General features: G+C 38.0%; 1 protein-coding gene across 1 annotated transcript; it reads left to right on the plus strand.

Annotated features, from left to right (window-relative positions):
- Positions 1 to 4,577: 4,577 nt before the first annotated feature.
- LOC133862472 (protein ROOT HAIR DEFECTIVE 3) lies at positions 4,578 to 27,615 on the plus strand. Its single transcript, XM_062298304.1, has 23 exons — positions 4,578 to 4,785; positions 5,712 to 5,861; positions 6,341 to 6,407; positions 6,490 to 6,592; positions 7,356 to 7,426; positions 7,702 to 7,765; positions 7,909 to 7,974; positions 8,141 to 8,188; positions 8,265 to 8,327; positions 8,427 to 8,483; positions 14,724 to 14,882; positions 14,958 to 15,026; positions 15,166 to 15,257; positions 21,572 to 21,650; positions 22,126 to 22,291; positions 22,641 to 22,765; positions 23,784 to 24,046; positions 24,131 to 24,227; positions 24,303 to 24,467; positions 25,146 to 25,250; positions 25,706 to 25,800; positions 25,904 to 26,000; positions 26,853 to 27,615. The coding sequence occupies exons 1-23, from the start codon at positions 4,584 to 4,586 to the stop codon at positions 27,078 to 27,080; spliced, it is 2,631 nt and encodes an 876-aa protein (XP_062154288.1). The 5' UTR covers positions 4,578 to 4,583; the 3' UTR covers positions 27,081 to 27,615.

Raw genomic sequence — 27,615 nt, forward strand, 5'->3', positions numbered from 1 at the left:
TATATTCTCTTCAACAGTTCACTCTCTACTTTTTTTTAAATATTATTTTCTAATAATTTTCTTTGATTTTTTTTTTTTCATTTCTCTCTCACTCTCCGATCTCCCCCAACCCCCAACTTGTCTCCCCAATCCCAACAGAGCCGAGCGATTACTGTTCGACTTCTGGCACACGTCATCGAGGACTAGTACTGTCTCATCGCCCTCCTTGCCTGCCTCATCCTCCTCGCCTTCCTCATCATCTCCGCCTTCTACTAGTACTTGGAAGGATCGGCGCGTGTGCCTCAAGCTCGTCTCCTTCGGGAAACCGCTGGCGCAGATTGAGGCGCCTATGCTGTAGGGGAAGACCCTCGGAGGAGGGGGGATGTGGTCGGTGGCGAGGATCGGCGGGGCTGTGCTCTTTGGGGTGAACTCGGCCATCGGGTACCTGTTGATGCCGACAGTTATGTCTTTCAACGAAGGGGTCTTCATGGCTGTGGTGCTGGGCCTCGCGGATCTTCCTAATCCATCTCTCCGATTATGTCCTTCAATAGGGAAGGACGGAGAGGGTCGGAGAGCCATCAGAGAGAGACGAAGAGGGGGAGAGAGAGAGAGAGAGAGAGAGAGACAATATTAATAAAAAATGTATAAACAGATGAACAATGAATAGTCAATAGTGCCTATTCACTGTTCATGAAGTTAGGAAAAAAGTTAGAATGGCTATTCTGCTGGAGGAAGAAAAAGAGATAAAAATAGCCAAATTTAACTTTTTGGTTAAAATAGCACTCCTGCTGGAGATGCTCTAAAGCCTCTCCTCTCTAATATTATTTCCTTATTTCAGACAGCTTTTGTGCCAAATCGGCATATTCAGGATAATTCTATCTTGGCACATGAAATGCTACATACTCTCAAAACAAAGCATGGAAGAGGTGGTTTAATGGTGGTTAGTATTGATATGTAAAAAGCTTTTGATAAAATGGAATGGAGCTTTTTGTTGGCTATTCTTTAGAAACTTGTTTTTCACCCAATATGGATCAACTGGATCAAGATATGCATTTTTACATCATTATTTTCAGTGTTACTTAATGGCAACTCATTTGGACTATTTTCACCATCCCGGGGTCTCAGATAAGGTGATCCTCTTTCACATTTTCTCTTTATTATTGGAAATGAAGTCATTTCTTGTTTGCTTCATAATAGCCTACACGATTTCAAGATATCTCGGTCCTGTCCTTCATTGAATGACTTGCTATTTGTTAATGATCTAGTAATTTTTACCATGGCTACTTCTCGTGAAGCTCTTATTATTAAGGAGTGTATGCTTGGTCAGGACAAACGGTCAACATTAGTAAATCCAATATTTTGTTTAGCAAAAATATAAGTGCCTCTACAATCACAGCCATACAGAATATTCTACCATATGCACTCACCCCTGTTACTGCTAAACATCTTGGCCTGCCCATTCTATTTTGTAAATCAAAAACAGTGGCTTTCACTGATTTATTGGAAAAAAAACAAGGCAAAATTGAAGGTTGGCGTTCAAAAACTTTGTCTCAAGCAGGGAAAACTATTCTAATCAAGGTGGTGGCCTTTGCTATTCCATCATATGCTATGAGTTCGTTTATGCTTACAGATGGTCTCTGTCATCAATTGGACAAGGCGTTCAAAAACTTTTGGTGGGGATTTCCGAATAACAAAGTTCACAATTTATCTTTGAAATCTTGGAAATCTTTTATGTTTGCCAAAATATCATTGAAGGTGATTCCCCCAATGTCACTTTGGCTCTACAACATCCCACTCTTACACAAGACTGGAGAATTTCCTCTACAGTCTCCCATATTCATGCTATCATCCCATCCAAAAGTTGGACGGTTTAGTCATGTTAACCAAAGTGCAAACTTCTATACCCATCATGTGGCAAATTGAGCCGTAACCAGAGTACATTCTGGTTGCATTCTCATTCTTTCACCTTTATCTAGCTCTTTTCCTCCATTTAATGGGAAAGATTCCCCCTCCACTTTCTTTGTTCCATAAGCTTAGGTTTTGCTTTGTTTACTTTGTACTCACAAAAAAAAAAAAAAAAAAAAAAACTTTTACATTAATTAAAATTCTAGATTTAAATTTTGTTCAAATTAATTTTTTTATTAACTTTAGTTTTTTATTTTTTGTTTATCAAAAAAAAAAAAAAAAAAAAATTATTGACCTCCCCTAACTAGAATCCTGGCTTCACCACTAGATAGAATATGCACGAAAGTACCATATTCGTTTATTGGATGTATATAGGTACTATTTGTGATATTTTTTGAAATCAAGGTAGCTGTTTGGAGTAATTCTAGTCACTCATGTGTCACTCTTATGTACCTTAAAAAATGACATGGCTTTTAAAATCATTATTTGATCAAAATTCAATAGTGATCAATCACAAGCCCAATGATGATTTTAAAAGCCATCTCATTTTTGGAGGGACACAAGAGTGACATAAGAGAGACTTATAGCATTACTCAGCCGTTTGATAATGTGTCTTACCACGAGTAATTTTATAAGTTACTCATTTGTCACTTTTGTGTCCCTCTAAGAATGATGTGATTTTTAAAATCTCTACTTGATAAAAATTCAATAGTGATCAATTACAAGGTTAATGGTAATTTTAAAAGTCACATCATTTTTGGATGGACACAAGAGTAACTTCTAACATTACTTGTCTTACCACAGGTCCAGGGCATTTAACTCTAAGATTAAATAGACTAACATGAACATTATAACATATATGGCACATATATTTGAGTGTCACTGCTTGATTCAATATATCTAGAATTTTAACACCTAGAACACTTTTATGTATGGGAAAACAAATACTAATCCGATTGGCCTATTATTGATTGAAATCACTCATTTTTCAAAAGAAATCATGAAGAATTTGCTCCACCTACTTAGATTTAACATAAACTTACATGTTTGTTAAATGTACAAATATAAACAAGCATTTTTTTCAAGTGGAATTCCAATTTATTTATGAACGAGTTTGATTGTTTGCACACTAGTATTTGATATGATAAAACTTGTTACAACATATACACCTAAAGAAAAATGGAAAATTCCGCAAATATTGGACATAGATCCCTTGCAATTAAGGACATCTTTTATAATTTATATCCTTTCTTCTTTGAATAAAAATATATAAGAAGAAGCTCTCTTACTCAAACAAAAAACCTACCTAATAAGAACGAGTAATGCTATAAGTCTCTCTTTTATCATTTTTGTGTCCCTCTAATAATGAGGTGGCTTTTAAAATCACCATTGAGATTATGATTGATCATTATTGAATTTTGATCAAATGATAATTTTAAAAGCTATATCATTTTTTAGAAGGACATAAAAATAACATATGAAAGATTCCTAAAATTACTCAACAAGAAACACTCAAAACAAAGAAATCCTTTATGGAGAGCATGACCCCTTTCTTACCCTTCCTATTATTATGCATGTCCCTCATCTTTGGACAAAAAATGGGGCATCCGAATTCTCAAATTACTTTTAATTGATTACCTATTTTTAATAGGTGTGTATTTTTTTTTTTTTTTTTTTTTTAATATTTGATTATACAGAGGAATGATGGTCTGCGGTTCTTTGGATTCGCACGTGCGGGATCCACGCTAACTTAAGACCGAAAGCAGCACTGTGAACGTTTCTAAGTGGGGCGTATTCCCACGCACTCTAGGGCACCGTTCGATCAAACCGTCCACCTTTTCCTAGAAAGCGTAGATGGGCGGCCAGTGGTCCCATTAGGGTCGGTTAAGAATAGTGGGGCCCATTGCTCATCTTTCCTACCTAACCGTAGATTTAAACAGTTGGAATTCTCTTCATTTAGTCGCCTACGGGGGCTATCTCCATCATCTAGCCTATTAGCTATTGCCAAATCAGCACTCACGAATATGATGGAAAAGATCTAGTACACCCGGCTCTATTCAGTGCAGTGATGGAACTCGGGATTACATGTTCATTGCAGGTCCCACGTAGGCCCCATCTTGATGGAAAGTACACTGATTTAAAAGCAACAATTTTTATTTTTCTCTAATGAATTGATCACAGTAGGAAGTGATTTCACTTTGAGACTTTGAGGATGTAATTTATTAACTCTTGAAATTATTACATTAATTCTTTTTTTTTTTTTCAATAATTGGAAGCACAAATCTAATTAACTAATTAGATTACATCAATTAATTAGCAAAAACAATTTTTATATTATTGATTTCTTTTTTTTCATCACTTGACACAATTTTTCAATTAAAAGGAAAAGCTTGACACAAATTAATTGGTTAACAGACAATAAAGCAATATTATCGGACGGAATCAACTTCTGTTCTTAGACGAATCTTTTTTCTGTTTAAACTGCTAATTAATTGCTTAAAACTATTTTGAAATCCATCTTCATTCTTCTTTAACACTTTTTTTTTTTCCTTTTTTTATTAAATATTAATAATAGCAAAAACAAAAAAGAAAAAAGAAAAAGAAAAAGAAAAAGAAAAAGAAAAAGAAAAGAAAAAGAAAAAGAAAAGCGAAGAAAAACCAAAGGAGAACACATTTTTAAAGTCTTTTACTTTGATCCTATGAATCAAAGACAGTCAAGCCCACTTTTGTTAAAGGAACAAATTAAGAGATCAACGCTCTGTGAGATCGCTCTCCGTTCTCTCTCTCTCTCTCTGTCTCTCTCTCTCTCTCACACAGAGCCAAATCGATCGCCGTCTCACACGTTTCAAAGAGCCCATTTCCGAGGCGCAATCCGAAGAAAAATCAATTCCTCCCACATGGGTAAATCTCTGAATCTCTGATCCATCTTATTTATACCACAATCCCATCAATTGTACGTTTTCTTTGCATCTGATTGGTTTCAATTTTGTCGAATGTAACGGAGAATGGAAGTAACAATACAGAAGCGTTTCGGGTTTGTCGAATTTTATTGGTGTTTACGTTTTATTGTTGTTAAAAGCAGGTTCATTTAATGGGTCTAATTAGTTTTTGGTGGGATTGATTTTGGGCCAATTTCATCTGGGTTTAAGGTTTCGAGCTGCTGAACTCTTTGCTTCTGGATCTCAAATGGATTCTATTGCATTTCTACCTGTGTGGTTTCTGTGAAAATGTAGGAAACGAAGATAAGAAATCGGGTTTCTGAATTTTAATTTTTGTAGCTTTTTAGGTTGTTGAACCCCAAATTTATGGTATTTTAAGGCTAATGCCTAGCATGATTTATTTGGCTTAGTTGAGGAACCAAACAACAGGCAAACATTTTGAATTTATTCTGGGTTCTGGATTTTCTTCAGTTTACTCAGCAACAAAATACAGCGTTAAATTCAAAACATTTTGATTCTTCTTGCCTTGTCTGTTTAGTTGGTCCGAGGATGTGGTCATGGTTAAACTTTCCTATTTTAGGAAGGAATGCTGTACTTTATCTATGTTTGTACAATGAGGTATTTTACATTAATGTGGCCGTACTTTTCAAATTGAAAATGATGGTTGTTCTTTTGTTTAAGATAAGGAAGCATATTGTGTCAGCTTAGTCTTCATAGACTTATTCTATGTCAATGCCTGTGATGATAATGCGAAGCAAAATACTCATTTCGAGGTTTTATGTGTTTAATTGACTTCTTGCCGAGCCATTTGTATGATAAATTCGAAGTCTTAGAAGTGTTGACTGATTTCCTTTTTGTCACCCATGTATGAACTATTTTCATATACAGCAAAGAGGGATGTCTGTTGTTCTACTCAACTTATTGATGGAGACGGTGAATTCAATGTCAATGGAATCGATAAATTTATTAAGGAGGTGAGATTAGGCGAATGTGGACTGTCATATGCTGTAGTCTCGATCATGGGTCCACAAAGTAGCGGTATGCATTCTGTTCTCCCTTAGCTCATTGATCTTCAGTTTTATTCTTTACCATTTATGCTGTTTAGAGAAGGATTACATGCAATAGAATGCAGGTTTTTTAATCTTTTAAGATGTAATAATTTTGTTCTTGTGATTAAGATGAATCATGGTTTCGTGTTGAGACTTTGTGCTTTACGGGTTGCAGCTTAATAAACTGAAAGTTGGTTTAATTGAATCTTACACAATCTGAGGTGTAGCTATCATCCTGATATTAGATAAAAATTTTGTTTTTGTCTGATTTGGCTGAGCTGTTACCAAATTTGTATAGTTACTTTTTGTATTTTGCTTTTAGATCTTTGTATTTTACCTTTTTTTGCCATGACGGCAATTTAATTTAATTTATTATTATTGGGACATTGAAAATGTGTGCCACAGCTGACATCCGTCTTATTGTATGGAAAATTAAGAGTTTCACATCATTTTCCATGATCTGAGCAGGGAAGAGCACTTTACTAAATCATTTGTTTGGGACCAACTTTAGGGAGATGGATGCTTATACAGGAAGGCATGTTATACAATTTTCTTATTATTACATTATATCTGTATTTGATCTGAGATCTTGAACTGATTGGATCTGCTGCTTTTAGGTCCCAAACAACTAAAGGTATTTGGTTGGCAAGATGTGGTGGTATCGAGCCTTGCACTCTTGTTATGGATTTGGAGGGTACAGATGGAAGAGAGCGTGGAGAGGTGCCTTTTTGTCTCAAGTGTTCTAAATAACTCTATCCATTTCTAATTGTTGCTATCATGGCATGGAAACTTTCATCATTGCCAGTTCTCTTATATGATTATCTATATAACAAACGTATAAAATCACTGCTCCTGCACATACATTCATAAGTGTCATAAATCCCATGGTCAGTTATTTTAATGGTAATTTTTGTATTCTTCACACATCCCCCTCCGCCTGTACATGTTGGTGATAAAATCCAGTACCATTCTCCTTGTCAAGGAAGGATTATGCATAAGTATTTGATCTAGGAGTTTTTGGTAAAGGAACCCCAAAATTCTTAAATATCTGTCAAGAACTGTAATGGGTATAATGAAGTAAAAGTCATTCTCAAGATATTTTCTTGTATCAAGCAGCACAGACAATTAAAAGAAAAAAAGAAGCGAGAAACGATTTTACAAACGTTCTTAGAGGTTATTCTCTTTTCTTTTCAATTCCCAACAAAAATGCATGAATTATGTGTTACACGATTTCACTAAGATTCATGGTTAGGGAAGTGAGTACTAACTGGAAATCAGATATATGATTCAAATAAATTTGATTCCAATGCTAGAATTAATAGAGTTCGAATTGAAATATAAGAATGTGTGTGCATGCTTTTTGATCTTTAACTTATTTTTTTTCTTCTGTTAAAATTAAGAAAAGGTATATTAAAAAAAAAATCAGGAGATATGTGTAGCAGTTATTGCTGCATCTTCTTAATGGTCCTTATCTTCTTTTCAGGATGATACTGCATTTGAGAAGCAGAGTGCCCTTTTCGCTCTTGCTGTTTCAGATATAGTGCTAATAAACATGTAAGTTCTAGAACTAGAGAAAGTTACTAGTATTTCAGTCTAGTAAGGTGCATTAACTTGAATTTGCGCGCGCACGCTTGCGCGCGCACACACACACACACACACACTCACACACACACACACACACACACACACACACACACACACACACACACACACACACACACACATATATATATATATATATATATATATATATTTATTTATTTAAAGTGTTTTGCTTGGTTGCTTTCTGTAGTTTATAAATTTAATCTTCTTGAGCCTTTTTTATGCAGGTGGTGTCATGATATTGGTCGTGAGCAAGCGGCAAATAAGCCTCTTCTAAAGACTGTATTCCAAGTATGTCCGTCTTCTCTGCGCTTTTTAAAGAGTTTTTATTACTTATCAAAAAAATAAAAAGTATGTCCGTCTTCCTGGATTATGTTAGTGGTTAATCAGAATCGAAAAAGTTTTATTCATACTAGCTTTTAATCTACTTACAGGTCATGATGCGATTGTTTAGTCCACGCAAAACAACTTTGATGTTTGTCATACGTGATAAAACAAGGGTGTGTTCCTCTCTTATGGTGTAATTCCTGCTGAAGCTTGAGGGAGAGCTTTCTTTATTGATCTATTATTCATGTTTAGGTGTCTGTAATTCCCTTGGTTACTTGGTTTAAGGTCTTTATTGAGTTGAGCTGAATTTTATTTGTGTGTAACCTTTTTTGTTTATAGACACCACTGGAAAATTTAGAACCTGTTCTAAGGGAAGATATTCAGAAGGTAAGAGATATTGTATGTCCTTTATTTTGATGATCTTTGTTGATTTTTGACCCTTTTTTATTCTTTTTAACTTCAGATATGGGATGCTGTTCCTAAACCCCTTGCGCACAAGGAAACTCCACTAAGTGAATTTTTTAATGTAAGATGTCATGCTCTAGCTTAGATATGCCCTTCTGCTTTATGTGGGGAATAATTATCATACCTTTATGGTTTGTCTTATTAAAGATTGGATGGTCAGGTTGAAGTTGTTGCTCTTTCTAGTTTTGAAGAAAAAGAAGAGCAATTTAAAGAGCAGGTTTGCATATCTGCATCCAATTTCTTTTATTGGCATTGTCCTGAAATGAGTTAATTCTGTTTTGTTTGTTCATAACAGGTCAAATGAGTCCATTTGGTCACTTGCTTTTCTTAAATTGTTTCTAAATAACTTTAAGAAATTGCATGATTTATTGTAATGATCTGATTTAAATAGTATCAGTATACAACTTGGTGATGAATTTTCCTTCTGTTGCAGTTTTTGACTTATTTTATTATTATTCGCTGCATTCAAAATCTACGGACTCAATGTTAGTAGGCACCTTAGGATAACATCACTTAAAATCATTGTAGAATCTCACAATAATTTGGCTTTTTAGCTTGCTCATCTAGTGAGCGTTTATTGAAGTATATATAGAGTTTACAAGATAATGTAGTTTACATGATAAGCTTCAGCTTCTAGTATTCTAATCTAACACAAACTCTTAAATAGAATTCTAATTATAAGTGAACATCCTCAAGATAATCTAATCCTTATCAGCCGGTTGTGTTATCAACACTCACTAGAATGTCGATCAACTGGGATTCTTATCAACACACTCACTAGGAGTCTTAAGTGATTGAGACACACTAGGAGTGTGTTGTGTGTTAATATCCGCCCGCAAGCTCAGTGGGAGTGAGCGGACGTTGAGCTTGGAGGAAAGGAGTTGAAACCGTTTGGAAATAAGAGGCTTGGTCAACACATTTGCAATTTGATCAGATTTCGGAACAAAGTGAATCTCTAAGAACTTGGAAGCTACTAATTCTCGTACAAAATGGAAATCAATGGCCATATGTTTGGTGCATGCATGGAGGACTGGATTGACAGACAAGTAAGTGGCACCAATGTTGTCACACCAAAGTTTTGGTGGAGTAGAAAGTGTAACACCAAGTTCTTTGAGAAGAGAGCAAATCCAAATTAACTTAGCGGCAGTGTTGGCAACAGACTTGTATTAAGCTTCTGTGGAAGATTGGGAAACAGTTGGCTGCTTTCTAGAACCCAAGAAATCAAGTTTTTGCCAAAGAAAACACAATAAGCTCCTGTAGAGCGTTGATCATCAGGGCATCATGCCCAATTAGCATCTGAATAGGCTTGAAGATATGTTGAAGAAGTCTTGTGCAGCAACAATTCGTGAGTGATTGTATGCTTGAGGTGTCTAAGGATCCACTTGATAGCTTGCCAATATAGCTTTGTTGGGCGATGCATGAATTGACAGACGCGATTGACAGCAAATGCCAAATCTGGACGCGTGAGTGATTAAGTTCTGAAGAGAACCAACCGTTCTGCGGTATAAAGATGGGTCTTCCATAGGATCACCCGTGAATGCAAACAAAACCGAGGAAGAGGCCATTGGAGATGTAATTGGTTTTGCATATGTCATATTGGTTTTGTTGAGTAAGTCCTGAATATACCTCTATTGAGAGAGTAGGAGACCATCCTTCACGGGTAGAACTTCAATTCCAAGAAAATAGTGTAACAAACCCAAGTCTTTAACCACAAAGTCAATGTTTAGCAGCTGTAAAAGCTCAGTAATAGCAGCAAGAACTGATGAATGAATGATAATATCATCAACATATATGAGTAAATACATAGTTATAGCTGCTGTGCGATAACTGAACAATGAGGAATCAGCCTTAGAACCAATGAAACCGAGTTGAATAAGCTTCCCACTGAGACAAGAAAACCAAGCCTGTGGTGCCTGTTTCAGTCCGTAAATAGCTTTTTGTTACTTGCATACATGATGAGGATAAGATGAGTGATAAAACTCGGTGGTTGTGCCATGTAGACATCTTTAGTCAAGAGGCCATGTAAAAATGCATTTTGAATGTCTATTTGCTTCATGGACCAGCCTGCAGAGTAAGCAAGCGACAAAACAGTTCGAATAGTAGTTGGTTTTACCACAGGGCTAAAAGTCTCACCATAATCAATACCGGCATGTTGGTGAAAACCCTTAGCAAATAACCTTGCCTTGTGATGTTCTATAGAGCCATCAGCCTTTAGCTTTATTTTAAAAACCCATTTGCAGCCAACAACATTAGTGGCTGCTGAAGAAGGAACAAGATACCAAGTTTGGTTTGGTTCTTGAGTAAAGCATTAAACTCTACTTGCATGGCATTGCGCCATTCATTGACCTTGACAACATTGGAGAAGCAAGTAAGCTCAGTAGGAGCAGATTTCGCAAGTAAGGCCCGAGGTGGGGGATATCTAACAGTCCCATTGGTGACCTGCGTATTATGTGGACATTATTCTAAGATCGAGTCCGCATAGGGTGAATACGAGGAGGTGTCAGTGCTGGGTTAACATCCGGTTCTGCAGGAGAGGAACTAGGAGTAGTAGGAGGGCGAGTGGAAGGAGAAGTGGAAGGCAAGATGGGTGGAGAAGAGGAAGGGAAGGTGATTGGAGAATAAGAGTCCAAATCACGTGGAGTAGAGAATGGAAGTGAAACGGATACAGGATTGTAGGAGGGAGGATCTGGTGGGGAGGATTCTGAGCTGGAGTTTTTATGAGAAAAAGGAAAAACCTCTTCATGAAAGATCACATCCCGAGAGATAAAAATGCGATCAGTTTCTGAATGAAAACATTTATAGCCTTTATGATGGGAGCTATAGCCCAAGAATACACATGGTTTAGACCGAAGAGAGAATTTGTGAGAATTGTAAGGTCTAAGATTAGGGAAACAAGTGCAGCCAAAAACCTTGAGGTAATGATAATCAAGGGTTTGAGAGAAAAGTTTTTCAAAGGGAGAAATATTTTTGAGTGAGGTAGTTGGCAACCAATTAATTAAGTAGCAAGAGGTTAGACAAGCTTCATTCCAAAATTTCTTGGGAAGAGGACTTTCAGTTAAGAGGGCTAAGGTTGTATCAATGAGATGTTGATGTTTCCGCTCAACACATCCTTGTTGTTGATGAGTGTGCGGGCATGAGACACGATGAACAATATTGATTGATTGAAAATATTTGTTGAGGTTGTGATATTCGCACCCCAATCAGTTTGGACACTCTTAATTTTGGTATTGAGTAGACGTTCAACCATAGTTTGAAACTTGATAAAAAAAGGCATAACATCAGATTTAGAGGAAATAGGATACACCCAAGTAAATCTACTAAAAGCATCCACAAAAGAAACATAGAAACGATTCCCATTTATTGAAAGAGTTGGGGAAGGACCCTGAACATCCGAATAAACCGAGTCTAGAGGATTACAAATAGTAGTAGTAGAACGGGGAAAGGGCAATTGATGACCCTTGGCCTGAGGACAGGCAGTGCAAGGTGATTGTGCCTTATTGGTTGAAACTGGAAGCTGAAATTTAGAAAGAACAAGGTTGACAGTCTGAAGGGTTGGATGTCCCAAACGTGTGTGCTAATGATGTGATGTAGTCCTCTCACCAACGAGTGCTTGAGATGGAGATGAAGGCACTTGCGAAGGAAAGAGTTGATAGAGGCCATTGTTAAGTTGGCCTTGGTGAATTGGAGTCCCGGTCTTGCAATCCTTGATAATAAAATGAGAAGAGTGAAATTTAAAGAAAACAGAATTATCAAGAGCAAATTGATGAACCGAAAGAAGATTTTTGCATATGTTAGGGACATGAAGTAATTGCTTGAGCAGGAATTGACTATGAGAGAGTGACAAAGAAGCAGAACCAGAATGTGAAATAGGCAAACATGTACCATTCCCTATGCGAATTTGATCTTGACTAGAGTATTCTTTATAGGCTTGGCAATTCGGGTAAACGAGTCGGGTTCGGGTCAACCCGACTGACTCGCCAACACGCTTAAGCTTGACCCGACCCTGACCCGATTGTTAATCGAGTTAAAACATGTAACCCGAACACGACCCGACTGTGAACCGGGTTACCCAACACGAACCCGATGAACCCGTTTAGTTAAGGCATGGCCCACCCCACAACCCCCCAATCTGCACCACAGTAATAGAAGAAAACCAACGCCACAAAGAGAAGCAATCCACTCCGGCAATCCCCGTGGTTTCCAAACCCAGATTGCATGGGAAACTGTGTTCATAGCCAACAATCGCCAAATCTAGGACTCCCAAGTTCGCGAACTGAAAAGATAGCACTGAACCTCAGACGGCGTGAAGTCGTGAGTGTGAACAATGAACCCGAAAGTGAAGGCCGCGTGAAGCCGTGAGTGCGAACCCCGTGAGTATGTTCGATCCGAAGGTGAAGCTGTGCAGCTGTGAAGTGTGGAACTGTGAATCTCAAATTTGTAAAATGGTGAAAGTGTGAAGGAGTCAACTCGTCAAGGAGGCGTGCCGTGTGAATACGATGAAGGGAAAAGAAAAGTGATGCGGCTAGGGTTTTCTTTCTTGAGTGATTTTTTTTTTTTTTTAATAAAAAATAAATAAATGTGTTATAATCGGGTATGACTCGAACCCGGTAATGCCAAACCCAAATCCTGTATTTTTCGTGTTCGTGTTCGTGTTGGATTCGTGGGTCGTTTCAAAAATTGTCAACCCTAATTCTTCAGAAGAGGTTCAAATTATGGAGATTGTTTACCTATCAAAAAAAAATTTATGGAGATTGTTTGTCATGTGATGTGTTGCACCAGTATCCGGGTACTAGTTTTCTTCAGGAGGAAGTGAAGACGAGGAGTAATAGGCTTGAGCATTCGGATATGCTGGAGAAGGTGGGGCAGCTAGAGCAGGATCCGGACGTTGGTAACATCGAGGAGCTGTGTGACCAATCTTGCCACAGAGTTGGCAGATTGGCCTAGAAGGTGCAGTAGGGTCTTGTGAGAAGTAAGTGCCTCTGCCTCGGCCACCAGAGGTGGGTCCTCTGCCTCGATAAGTGTTGTGGTCTCGTCCATGGTATCCTCGTCCACGAAACACGGAAGCCCGAGTAGACAAATTAGCCATTGGCAGTGAAGGCTCAGTGGACGAAAGGTTGTGTTCTATTCTCATCTCATGGGCAAGAAGATGACCATATATCTCATCTAAGGAGAGAGGTTCCAACTGAGTGGTGATGGATGTAACAAACGGATCATACTTTGATCTGAGGCCAGCAAGAAGGTAGGAGATGCTTTCAAAGTCATTGAGATGTTGTCCGGCAGCAGCAAGATTGTCACACATGGTTTTAAAGGATTGAAAATATTCTGTGATGGAAGAGCTACCTTTCTTGGCCGTGGCAAGCCTATAGTGGATTTGCATAACACGAGATTGTGCTTGAGAGGCAAACATGGAGACGAATGTCGTCCAAAGATGGTGAGAAGTTGCACAGTCGATGACATGAACAACGAGCGGTTCGGTGAGCGTGGGGATCAACACGCTGAGCAGCATTTGGTCATGTTGACACCAAACAAGGTATTCCGGATTTACCATGGTTGCAGGGGCACCGGGAGTGGTGACAGTATTCAGGATGGTCTGGGCTGGAGCCTGAGAAGTGCCATCCAGGAAGCCAAACGCATCTTGGGCTTTAACAAAAGCCAGAATCTGAGTTCTCTAGCTTGGAAAGTTGCTGTTGGAGTGTTTGATGTTCAAGGTGTGGTTCATATTTGGAACAGTGAAGAAAACATTTGAAGGAGGAGGATTTGAGGAGGGTTGTTTCACAGAGGAACTAGAATGAGTAGGTGATGAAGCGGCAGAAGAAGTCGTGGATTCAGTCATGATGATGGTGGAAAAAAAAAATTGAAGGAAAAAGATGTTAGTCTATAGTGGCTCTGATACCATGTAGAATCTCACAATAATTTGGCTTTCTAGCTTGCTCATCTAGTGAGCGTATATTGAAGTATATATAGAGTTTACAAGATAATGTAGTTTACATGATAAGCTTCAGCTTCTAGTATTTTAATCTAACACAAACTCTTAAATAGAATTCTAATTATAAGTAAACCTCCTCAAGATAATCTAATCCTTATCAGCCAGTTGTGTTATCAACACTCACTAGGATGTTGATCAACCGGGAGTCTTATCAACACACTCACTGGGAGTCTTATCAAAACACTCACTAGGAGTCTTAAGTGACTGAGACACACTAGGAGTGTGCTTTGCGTTAATAATCATTAGTGAGGTCAGATATTGAAATTGAATAATTTTATTTCTAAATTTCTACTAGTGTCCTTTTATTGAATTTTTAATAATTTTTTTTTGTTGCCTATTATATAGAATTTGGGTTTCATTTTTGGACCATAATTTAGCCAGATGAATTTACCTGACATATCTTTTTGTGTGTATGCACGTGCCCACGTGCATGCGTTTTTTCTTCTTGTTGACTTCTTGTCATAAATGTAGGTTGCTAGCTTGAGACAACGATTCTTTCATTCTATAACGCCTGGTGGGCTTGCCGGAGATCGACGAGGAGTAGTTCCCGCTTCGGGGTTTTCTTTTAGTGCACAACAAATCTGGAAAGTTATCAAGGAGAACAAGGACCTCGATCTTCCCGCTCACAAGGTAATATTTTTGCAACAGAGGCCATTTATAGCATATGTTTATCTTGTTAATTTCACAAGATTCATCCATTTCTAGGTCATGGTGGCTACTGTACGCTGTGAAGAAATCGCCAATGAAAAGTATTCCTCTTTTGCTGCAAATGAGGTACCTGCAGTTCGTATAGTCTGATGTTTTTGCTTACAATTTTTGGTTTCTTTGGCCTGCCCCCCCCCCCCCCCCCCCCCCCTTAATTTTAGTCAATATCATGGACCGCCAACATCCAAATTACTTTAAATGACCACAGGACTGGTGTCACTTAGTAGAGGCTGTACAGTCTGGTCCTATCCCTGGCTTTGGGAAGAAGCTCAGTTCAATCCTCGATGCTTTTCTATCACAGTAAGTATATTTCATTTTCTTTTTTGGTGGTTTGGCAGTGGCCCAAGATATATCAAGTGTCACAGTAGATAGGCTTCCTAGCTACTGCTTGTAAACATTTGGCTGATTTGGGTAGATTTAGGACTTAGATAAAGGTCAGTCAACCAGTTGTATGCATAGTTGTTGGGTGTTAATGCGTGTTCTTTAATTTGCTTTCACCATACCTGGCACCATTGTGAAAGATTAACTTACGAGTGGAGTATTGTTCATTTGAAAGGGAACTTCCCTCCCAAAAAAGAAAAAGAAAAAGTAGTAACTCAAGTGAGCACGTCATCTGATAAGGATTAGTAGCTCCTCAAGAGGATCTTTTGACTTGTGTAGATTGATGATAGATATTCATGTACAACCAATATAGATGGCTTAAACCCCAAGAGGTTGGCTCAAGTGGTAAGGGCCTTGGTCTTGGTAGAATTTCTATCAAGTCGAAGATTCGAATCTCTTTGGGTGAAAACAATTCTTTGGAGTCAGCCTGCCGGTGAAGTCAAAGTATTACTCGATTTGTCTGGAGGGAGCGTTTTACATAGGTCTGAGGTTTATCTGACATGTGTGGGTACACAAAGTGGCTCTGCTTTAAAGGAGTTCCTTGTCATAAAAAAATAAAATAATATATATATATATACAGGGGGTGGGCAAAACCCGCACAACATGCCCCGCCTGCCCCTTTTTTGTTAAAATTTGCGGGTACGGGTCGAATTTGGGTATTTCTATGCGGGGCGGGTTGCCGGTTTAGAATTTTTTAACCCCTGGGTACCTGCACCGCACTACAATACCCCTAAAAGATTAAAAGTTTTTAGAAAACCCTATTCCCCCCCCCCCCCCCCCCCCCAAACTCACTTCTTTTTCTTTCTTTCTAGTTTCTTCCCCCCTCTTCTTCGAATTCTTTCCCTGCGCCGCCGCTTAGCCCTACCGAGACCCCCTTATCCCTCCTTCGTCATTCTGAGTCAAGAATATCTGAGGAAGAAGAGCCCCTCCGTCACTGGCTCCATCCAATCTCTTTCTCCAAAACCTCTCTCTTTCACTAAAACCTATCTCTTTCTCTGTCTCCCATTTGTGCAGCAAAGGCTCCATCTCCATCTCCATTTTTTTTTTTTCTCAGGCTGGATCTTAAACACAGGGTTCAAGTTATAGAAGAAACTAGAAAGGAACTACAAAAGTTTTTGCTGCAGGATTTGATTTGAAACGGTCTTTCGGTACGTCAGTTTACGCAGTGGCTTGTTTTTCTTTTCAGTTTTCTGGCTGTTGTTTGTTTGGTCAGTCCAGATTTGTGCAATAAACTGCATTTCATCTGATGAAGACAACAAATTATTTTTTTAGTTTTTGTCTCTTTTTTATTTTTAATTTTTTTTTTTATAAATTTCAAAATCTGGATAATTCATTGCATTTTGGTAATTTCTGTCTTCGACTCCCCAAAAAAAAAAAACCGCTCTGCCCCGTTCAACCCGCCCTGCCCAGATACACAACAATTTCACCGGGCCATGGGTAGGATTTGCGGGAAACCGCCCCCTGCCCAGCCCTATATATATATGGCTTAAAGCTCTATTAGTGATGGTGGTGGCATATTAGAGATAGGTAGTTTTGTTTGGTCGTGTAATTTTAGAGATCAACGCTTTGGTTAGAAAGAGTAATTCAATTCATGTTGAGGGTGTGAAGAGAGGTAGAGGGGTCCTAGAATAAGGATATGTTAATTAGGGAAGTGACGAAGAATATGATTTTATTAGGACAAAACTTTGTTGAGTTGAGTATTTTTTTTTTTTTTTTATCAGTAATTCAATCTTCATTAAAAAGCGCAAATGGACGCAAATCAAGTACAAGTATACGGGGAATATACAAGAAAGACACCCAATAGGGAGAAGAAGAAAAACTCAAATCCAAAAATTCTAGAAAATTAGAAAAACTAGAATTGTTGAGTAGCCATACACCAATAAAGAGTTTTGAACAATATAGCTTTTAACTCTACCACCGTTTTCTCACAGTTTTCAAAATTTTAAGAGTTGCATTATCTCCAGATACACCACATCACGCAAATGGGAGCCATACTCCAGACTTATAAATTACGGTGGTTGCCAAACTAGCCTCTCCTATCAGCCGATAACTCCACCAGCCGTTGGGGCATTACCCACTCTATCTTGAAAAGACAGAAAACTGATATCCACAAATCTCTAGCTACTTCGCAGTGGAGCAGAAATGATTGATGGATTCTGTGCTCTTCTTGCACATGCAACACCAATTCATCACTATGACGTACTTCTTTCTTGAGTTATACAAGGTCAAGATCTTCCCTAACGCTGTTGTCCACGTAGAATGTCACTCTTGAAGGTGCCTTATTTCTCCAAATGCTCTTCCAAGGGAAAGAAAGACCAGTTGGGCTAAGCGCATGATAAAAAGATTTGACCTCGAACATCTGCCTTTTGAAAGGGATAACTTAGGTAAGATTCTCACCATGGATAACCCCAGGAAGCGGCACATCATTGTGGTGGACAAATATTGCATGTGTAAGAGGAATGAGGAGTTTGTAGACCATCTTTTTCTTCATTGTGATGTGACTTTTGCCATTTAGATTGCTTTCTTCAATCGTTTTGGATTATCTTGGGTTATGCCTAGACGTGTAGTCAACCTATATGTTTGTTGGTGGATTACTGGCAATATGCAGAGCGCTTCTGTGGGGAAGATGGTGACTACGTGTCTTTTATGGTGTTTATGGAGAGAAATGAATGACAAAAGTTTTGAGGACTGTGAGAGGATTTTGGAAGAGAAGAAGTCATTTTTCTTCAAAACTTTATATCTTTGGATAATTGCTTATGTTTATCCCTTGACAATTAGTTACAGTGATTTTCTTGTTCGTTTTGCTCCTTCTAGTTAGGTGCTTCCCACTTGTTTGCTTTCTATGTACTTAGGGGTGCCTTTACGCTTTTAATGATATTTGTCGATTACTTACAAAAAAAAGAAAAAGAAAGGGATCCATCAGATCCTATCCTCGCCTCCTCGACTCAATCTAATAGAATAGAAGAGATTAAAGGACGAAGTGACCATCTCGATCTCCCAATTATGCATGGATTTGATGAAAGTAATATTCCTCATACATCTGTCATTCAAAAACAACATATGCTTTGCCACCGAGGCCTCCTTAAAGCAAAAAATACTAAACAACACCTGGAAAGCTTCCTTCAAAGTTTGATCTCCACACCGTACATCATGCCAAAAACCTAATCTTATACCCATTGGAACATTTCCCACCCCACATGCTCTCATATTTAGGTTCCACTACTGACCTCCTCTCCTTGGCATAGTACCATAGCCATTTTTTCAAGAGAGCTTGGTTTCAAGTGTCTAACCCTCAAACCGCTTGGAGAAATTGGATTACAAATTTTAGACCAATTGACAAGATGAAATTTGAACTCATCACCGACTCCGCCCCACAAGAATTCCCATTGAATTTTCTCGATTTGGTTATAGCAACTACAACTGGGATGGGGAAAAGGTACAGAAAATAAGTAGTTAAATTGGAAAGAGTGCTTTCAATTTAAAGTGATCCTACTACTTATCAAAAAAAATTTAAAGTGATCCTACCACCTATTGATAGATAAAACTGCTTCTAACCTGGCAAATGTCATTCCATTTTTTCAATAATTCAATTCTAGATAGATTTTGTCTTAGAGCTCCCAATGGATGACTCATGTACTTTATAGGCAAAGAGGACACCCAACAACTAAGGATACTGGCCAAGCCTCTAATATCTTCCACGACGCCGATAGAGGCTAACTATGCTTTAGCCAGGTTAATTTTCGACCCTGATACAACTTCAAAGCATGAGAATAGATTACACAAATGACAGAGATGATCAAGATTAGCCTCATAGAAAATTAAGGTATTGTTCGAAAATAGGAGATGATAAAAAGGAGCACATTGTTATTCTTAGACCTCACCTAAAAGCCTGATAAAGGCCTCCTATCCGTAGTGGTGGACAACATTCTACTTAACGCCTCCATGACAGCAACAATCAGTAGATGGGATAAAGGATCCCATGTCTCAAGCCACGAGAACTGTAGAGAAGCGCGCTGTAGAGATGCAATGTGCCATCCATTCATGCCATATCTTCCTGAAATCACATCTCTTCAACAGATACAACAGGAAGTCCCAATCAACATGATTGTAAGCCTTCTCTAGGTCAAATTTTCAGAGCAGACTTGGGACCCCTGATCTAATTCTACTGTCAAGACATTCATTTGCAGTAAGGACTAAGTCTAAAATCTGTCTTCCCCTAATACAAAGCATTCTAAGACTTGGAAATAACCTTATCCAATACTGATTTCAGTCTTTTAGCTAGGACTATAGAGATGATTTTACAGATGCTACCCACAAGACTGATAGGGTAAAAGTACTTAATATGCACCACCTTGACTTTCTTGGGAATAAGGGCAATAAAAGAGAGGCATTGAGGCTGCTTTCAAACTTTCCCCGAGCATGGAACTCATGAAAGACATTCATCACATCTTCTTTTAGAACCTACCAACAAGATGGAAAGAAAGCTAAAGAAAAACCATGAGGGCGAGGGCCTTATCACCATTTAGAACTTTCACCACCTTGAAGACCCCACTCTCCTTAAAGGCTCTTCTTTCCAACCACGTAATCTCCTCAGCTCCAACAGAATTAAAAGTAAGACCATCCAGTTTAGGCCGCCAACTAAATTGTTTGGAATAAAGACAAGTGTAAAACTTCAGAATATGCTCACTTATTTATGTAGAATCTGAAAGAGACAGCCATTAACCACTAAGGAATCCACAATGTTGTTCCTTTTGTTCAAATTAACCACTAAAGGGCACTCGATTTCTATCTCTAGCTCACTTCTTCCAAAAGAGTAGTCTTTCTAAGTCATTAGTACTATCAACCTTTCTTGCCTTTTCCTCACCTAATTGGGATCTTTCTTCTGCAATAACATCAAGATCACAGAGTTTATCCAAAAGAGCCTTCTTCCGCTTCTCAACACTGAACCCAATCCACATGAATATAACCCCATAAACTGCGCACAACAGCCCTAGACACAAACTCCAGTTTGCTTTCCCGTAAACAAACAATATCCGCCTTCCATTCTCTAAGAAGATTTTCGACCCTGAACCGTTTATCCCTCTCATTCAACCCTCTCACATTCCACGTAAAAAATCTTAGGCTTCATCTAGACCCTTTCCCTTGTCTTTTCCTCTGCTAGATTGACCTCCCTTAATGTCATAATTGACAGAACATGCCAGTCTTGTGGGCAGCATCTGAACCACCCAATTTGAAGCCTCTGCAACATGCAAAATTGGCTCTTCAATTATTGCAAGGGGGTGAATATTCAAGGGCTTGCTATCCCTAGGCTCTTCCCTAGGATGGAGAACCAAATCTCAGGAAGGAGACATCTCGACCCCACGGTAACTAGCCAGGATTAACCTAGCATCATTGCCTGCCGACAAGGGATACAACAAAAGTTCTTGCTCATTCCTCTTACTTTCTCCCAAGCTCTTTCCAAAAGGAGGAAAAAAAATGCCCCAGGTTTTAATCCTGGGACCGTGACTCCTCCCGTCTCTAAGATCTAATGTCCAATCCATGACCTTAGGAAAGCCCATGGGTCTTGTAGCTCCAAGAAGAGGAATGCCTGCCTCATCATCAGTGGAGTTGTCCGGAGGTGAACCCAGAACCAGCTGCCCATCAAATTGCAAGCTAAAACCCGCAACTCCAGTATCAGAGTCGCGTCAGCGGGGTCTGACGCACCAACAGGAACTCTGATAGATGGTGGTGTCGTCAGTTGGGTGATTGAGGGAACCATAGTTGATGAAGAACCACTGGCAGTGGTCGCAAAATCATCCCCCTCAAAACATCTTGACTCCCCTGCTGGTTGCTACTAGGACGATTGGCATCGAAGGCGGTGACAGCGAGGCACCCGAAGAACCAGCGGGCACGACAGAATAGGGACTTGTACCTGCTTCCTCGCCCGTACGAGAACCCACTACTCCCTGATTTGATTTTCCACTTGAAAGTGGATTTATGCCTGTACTGGCATTGGGTTGAAACCCAGGACTCAAACCAATTTGGGCCTGGCCCCTTAGATTGCGCCTTAGCGGGTTGGGCCACCGAATATGGTTGCTATATCTTTTCATGGCATCTTCAAGCCAAAAATTGTAGCTTGTGATATCATTTGAAATCATAATTGCCCCCTTCCCCCTCCCAATCTTCTCATGCCTATCTGTTGAAATATTGTTAAATATGATATTTTTAGTATTTATTACTTTCTATCTTTCTAGGTATGATGCAGAAGCTACATATTTTGAAGAAGGTGTCAGATCTGCAAAGCGGAAGCAGCTTGAAGAAAAATTGCTGCAGGTAATTCGTCTCTGCTAGTCTTGTGCATGCTTTGGTATTTTCTCCACCGTTTGTGACCCATTTAGTTGGTATAAAGGCTTAATTCAGTCGAGTAGATGACTGAACTATCAACGTGAAACTTTGAATTTAGGACTTTTGATTATTTGCAGTACATTTTTCAGTCGAGTTGGTAAATTGGCTCTTGTATGTCCTTGAGCTGGTCAACAATAATTGCATGTTTATCAAATTGACAATAAAAATAAAAAGAAAAAAAACCTGTGATGCACATTTCTAGACGGGACCTTTAAAGGAGCTTCTAGGTCTTCTCAGAACATGTGAAGTTTTCTTCTTTTTTTTTTTGGGACAACAAAACTTTTTTTTTTTTATATGTTTTTTGGGACAATAAAACTTCTAATTCAGGTTATATTCATTTAATTATTTAATTATTTAATTATGTTTTCTATTTTCTCATTGCTTGTATTTTCTGATTTATTAGCTTATCCAACCGACATTCCAATCTGTGCTGGGACACATAAGGTCAGGAACTTTAGAAAAATTCAAGGAAGTATTTGATAAAGCTCTGAATGGAGGGGAAGGGTTTTCTTTGGCCTCTCGTAACAGCGTACAATTTTGTATGGCTCTGTTTGATGAAGGATGTGCAGGTATGTTTAAATTTGAATTCCCATTCCATTAGCCAAGAGGCCCAAGATGAACTGAAATAAAGGCAAAACAAAATAAAGAAATAAAGAAATCGGGACTACGAGGACAAAACAAGTTGAAACAGATTAATTATAGCCCTTGAGACATGTTTTAGATCACAAGCGTGAGGTTTTTGGTTTCATAGAATTGTTTTTTTACTTATCAAAAAAATTCTATGAATCAATTTTATGAAAGCAATAAAACTTGGACACTAGGTTGTCTGAAGGGGTTTGAGAGGGTTGTTTTAGGGGATGGGCTTTAGAGGTATGGCACCCGAGTACAATTGAGTATACTGACATGCTAGCCTTGCAGATGCTGTTATTGAACAAGTAAACTGGGACATGTCTAAAGTCAGGGATAAACTTCGACGTGATATAGATGCACATATTGCTTCCATTCGTGCTGCCAAGCTTTCTGAAATTATTACTCTGCATGAGGTATAATTACATTAGCCTTTTTGACTCTTAACTGACTTCTTGAAGATCAGTGGCAATGTTAAGATTCCAGAATTACACTATTTGGTAACTTTACAGTTGATGGGAATTTTGTAAAATAGTTTGGTCGATAGTGCTGATCATAAGTTCAAGAAAGACTTTGCCAACACGAACCAAAAAAAAAAAAAAAAAAAAAAATCCCTGGGAAAAGATTATGCAAGTCTGATGTGATAATGTCTAAGGACTGAAGACCAAGACAAAGTTCTCCACATTTGTATGTGTACTGACTCAAAAATTGTTGAGCTAGGATTTACTTTTTAAGACCAGTCAATAATAAGTTACTGGTAATATCAATAATCAATTTGATTAAATACTACGAAAATTGGCTTCCCACCTATCTTTAGAGCATCAATGTTTTTAACATTGTATGTAATTGAAAGAAGCCTGATGCATTTGTTGATATTTATCCACAAAAAATAATTTCAAATTCTTCATTTTCAAAGCACCACTGTTTTTAAAATGAAGAATTTTTTTTGAAATACTAAAGTCAACCAATGCAAATAAGGAAAACTAACGGACTCAATTTAATAAGCATAATTTTCAGACAAACAGTTAATTTCTTGGATAACTAGAATGCATCTCTAGGGTCTTCCTGTGTGTGCTTGTGAGAATACTATTGATTTGGTTTGTACTTCTAAAGATTGTGAGATATATTTGAATTTTCTCAATTTTTTTTTTTTTTTTTAAAAAAAAAAAAAATTTATCGTGAGACTTTTACATTTGATATCTCAGATTAATCCCCACCCTTTTCTTTTCAGAATTTTACCTTCTTTCAAACTTCAGTAGGCCGTTATCCCTATAAAAACTAGTTGTGCCTACATGCTTAATGACTCTATTTCACATGGTTATGGATTTCATGGAATATGGAGAACTTTGTCTTTGTCTTCGGTCCTTAGATATACAGAGTTGGCAAAATAAGCAGTTTATGGTAGCCTTGCTGATGATAATTGTAAATTTGCAGGCAAAACTGAAAGAGGCATTATCAGCGCCTGTGGAAGCTCTTTTAGATGGAGCTAGTAATGAGACCTGGCCGGCCATAAGAAAACTTCTTAGACGTGAGACTGAAGCTGCTGTCTCTGGGCTCTCTGGTGCACTTTCCGGTTTTGACATGGATGAACAAACAAAGGATAAAATGCTTGCAACTATAGAGGACTATGCAAGAGGAATAGTTGAAGCAAAAGCAAGAGAAGAAGCTGGAAGGGCCCTGATCCGTATGAAGGACAGGTAGCAACTGCTGGCCATATCCGAGTCCAATTGTTTGGTCTTTCTCAGTTTATCTTGTGGGGATTGACTTTAAGTTGCAAACAGGTTTTCAACATTGTTTAGTCATGATTCTGATTCAATGCCACGCGTTTGGACTGGGAAGGAAGACATTCGAGCAATCACCAAAACTGCTCGCTCTGCGGTATGCCTCATTATCGTTTGTTGTATTCTAAGTTTGTATTGCATTTCTGTTAATTATTTGTATGAACTTGTCCAGTCCTTAAAGTTGCTGTCAGTTATGGCTGCCATCCGTATGGATGATGATGATAATGATGGTATCGAGAAAACACTATTTGTTGCTTTGGTGGATTCCGGCAATGCTGCTGTTAAGGATAGGAGCATCACAACATTTGATCCACTGGCATCAAGCACTTGGGAAGAGGTGATTTTTGGTTATGCTGAAGTTATTTCTTCTGAAGTATATAAATTTTTATTACTGTATCTTGTTCTTGAAAAACAGATGTAATTGAATGAAACAACAGGGTTTCTCTAAGGAAGTTTCTCAAGCATAAATCTTCTGAACCTGTGTAGCCCCAAAGGAATCTGTCAACAGGTTTATGCTAGCAAGTGGGTTGATCTGGTTTGGCACAAATTTGACGTGTATTTTTATTAAGCAATAAATCTCATAAAAAAAGCACAATAAGGGGTGCAAGCCTAGTACATGGGACATGTGCACATAAATGTTGGATAGGACAGAATGGAGGCAAAAAAATTGCATGAGGCCGATCCCAATTCCTATTAGTTGACAGGGATTTCGTAGAGCAGGCCCCAATTTAATTGGGATTAAGCCTTAGTTTGAGTTGAGAGTTGAGTATGTGACACCTGAAGGGTTGCTTCTCAGAAACTAATTAGGAAAAGGAAAATAAAACAGATAGTACTGCATATACAAATATAGTCTTGATTTCAGAAATTGATTAATCTAGGCCACTAATCTGCCAGATTGGACTTGATGCTTGATTATGATTCGACTTCTCTCTCACTATTGCACGGTCACAATGTTTGACAGCCATGTTTACATTTCATCTCTAATTAGTTAATGTGATTGGTTTCTTCCATACAGGTTCCACCCTCAAAAACATTGATTACACCTGTCCAGTGCAAATCTTTGTGGAGGCAATTCAAGGCAGAGACTGAATATAGTGTCTCTCAGGCCATTGCTGCACAGGCATGATATTTTACATATTAATGATTTTGATGATTCATTTTATATTTAAATATTGATTCTCTTAAAAAGATGAGAACAAAAATTACCGAATACTGGATTTCTTTCTGCCTTAATTTCTTATTGTGATTGGTTATAAGATTGGGTAATGGGAAGCCTGTGGGATATAATAATGTTAAAAGTGAAGGGATAAGGATGTTAAAAAGAAAAGTACTAGGGTTAATCTCTCCTGGCTTTGTATTATTGTTCGAGGAATTGGAAGTACAGTATGCCTCATAAAATCGGCTCTACAAGCTCTACATCATTCAATATGTTGATTTGCCTTTTATTTCATTCAAATCTGTGTATATTATAGTTGAAGATGTACATAAATGCATGTAACAGATGAATATCTTGATCATCTTCTCTTTAGTAGGAAATGATTCACAAATCTGTCTCACTTGTATATGATTTTTCAGGAAGCCCACAAGCGGAGTAACAACTGGTTGCCACCACCATGGGCAATTGTTGCCTTGATAGTCTTGGGCTTCAATGAGTTTATGACACTTCTCAGGTACATTCTTTTCATGTATTCTGAAATTTGATTTTGTTGGGCTTCATGCGAATATCTAGATGTACAGTAGTTTAACTTTTTTTTTTTTTTTTCCTCATGGCAGAAATCCTTTGTATTTGGGTATAATCTTTGTTGTTTTTCTACTCCTGAAAGCCTTATGGGTGCAGTTGGACATTTCGGGTGAATTTCGCAACGGTGCTGTGAGTATCAAATTATATTATGTTTCTTTAAGCCATTTTATTATCTATTGATGTCTAATTCAAGGAAGATAGATTTTAAGAAGCTCTAGAGCTGGTTAATTGTGTTCAAAAACGTGTGTGGAAAATTGAACTTGTAACTCAAATTTTAATTCAACTACTTAATCACCCTATATACAAGGATCAGGATCCACCAGATTTTCTAGGTATCCTTTACAATGGAGTTCTTAAAATCTTAATCATTATTTTTAAATTATTTTTTCGTATTATGTCATCTCAACAATTCCACATGTAGAAGATCTTACTTTTTCATTAATTCATTGTATCTCACTTACAGCTAAGTGTTGAAGTAATAAAATCTAAACCATTTAATTTAGAAATAATGATTAAGATTTTAAGAACTCCATTTTGGAGTTATCTTAAGAAATCTATAATATTTTAATCCCTATATACTTTAATCAATGCATATACCGTTTGGGGCCAAGCAGTATTTTATTCAAGAAAGCTATAAGCTCATGCAGTTGGTATTAAAACAATAAATACCTGGGAAGTCCTCGTGTTGCACCCCTCGTTTAAGAAGAGAAACTCATCAAAAAAAAAAAAAAAGTAAAACAATAAATACGTTTTTCTTTTCTGGATAAAGCAGTAGGGAGCACAAAATACATGAGATGTATACAATAGCAACACTAGAAAGCGAGGACTGCTATATACCAATAAAGTCACATTTAAATTCATTTTCCTTCAGATTATCATAGAAAACTCATTTTTGAGTTTATTTGAGTGTCTTTAACTATTCATTTTATGTTTTTGCAAAAGATTCTAATAAAGTCGATTTGTAACCGTGCAACTCAACAGCTTCCTGGGCTTATCTCCTTGTCTTCCAAGTTCCTTCCCACTGTCATGAATCTTCTTAAAAGACTAGCAGAGGAGGGGCAAATGCCTGCAACTAATGATCCACAAAGAAACCCTGCACTAGCATCAAAAAGCTTTAGGAATGTAGTAGGTGCCAGTAGTGAAACATCATCTAGTGCTTCATCTGAAGTAACTTCATCTGAATACTCCAGCCCCGCAAAAGAAGACTAAAGGAACTCATCCATCTGGTTCAAGGAGCAATTTTTTTCCATTTGAAAATGCTGGTGTTCTGCTCGCTCACACGTGTACGGTCCACGAATGTATCTCTTGTGAGCTTACGAGAGGAATAGGTGTTGGAAGGCATTGATTTTTGTTGAAGTGCCGCATATGGGGGCTGTTGGTTTTTCGTCAGGAAGCGCCCACCCCCCCCCCCCCCCCCCCATTAATAGTTGTTACATTGAAGTTAGGTGCTTTATTTTGTTTGTTGGGTAAGCAACAGGTCTCTTGTTTGTCATTTACTGATGGTCTTTTATTATACTGGTTTGTATTCATCTTGTCAGTTGTAATGCTGTGGTTGCAATTTACTGAAATTTGTTGATGAACCCTTTTATTTCTTTCATTAGAAACCGGCTGGAAAGCTAATTTTGCAGAATAAGTATGCAAGAGAGATCAGTTATTATTGTCTGCAACTATTAATTGCACAAAGTGTGGCCGGAAAATTGAAGGCTGCTCAAATTCTGATTCAACTACTTAGTTACTTTGTAAA

The sequence above is a fragment of the Alnus glutinosa genome, chromosome 3, assembly GCF_958979055.1.
Source record: "Alnus glutinosa chromosome 3, dhAlnGlut1.1, whole genome shotgun sequence".
Classification (NCBI taxonomy): domain Eukaryota; kingdom Viridiplantae; phylum Streptophyta; class Magnoliopsida; order Fagales; family Betulaceae; genus Alnus; species Alnus glutinosa.

Excerpts from the sequence above, each read along its gene's own strand:
- LOC133862472 (XM_062298304.1), top strand. The coding sequence starts at position 4,584 with ATGAATCAAAGACAGTCAAGCCCACTTTTGTTAAAGGAACAAATTAAG. Across the intron at positions 8,484-14,723 it reads AAGAGCAATTTAAAGAGCAG|GTTGCTAGCTTGAGACAACG; the intron begins GTTTGCATATCT and ends TCATAAATGTAG. Across the intron at positions 24,228-24,302 it reads CCAAAACTGCTCGCTCTGCG|TCCTTAAAGTTGCTGTCAGT; the intron begins GTATGCCTCATT and ends GAACTTGTCCAG.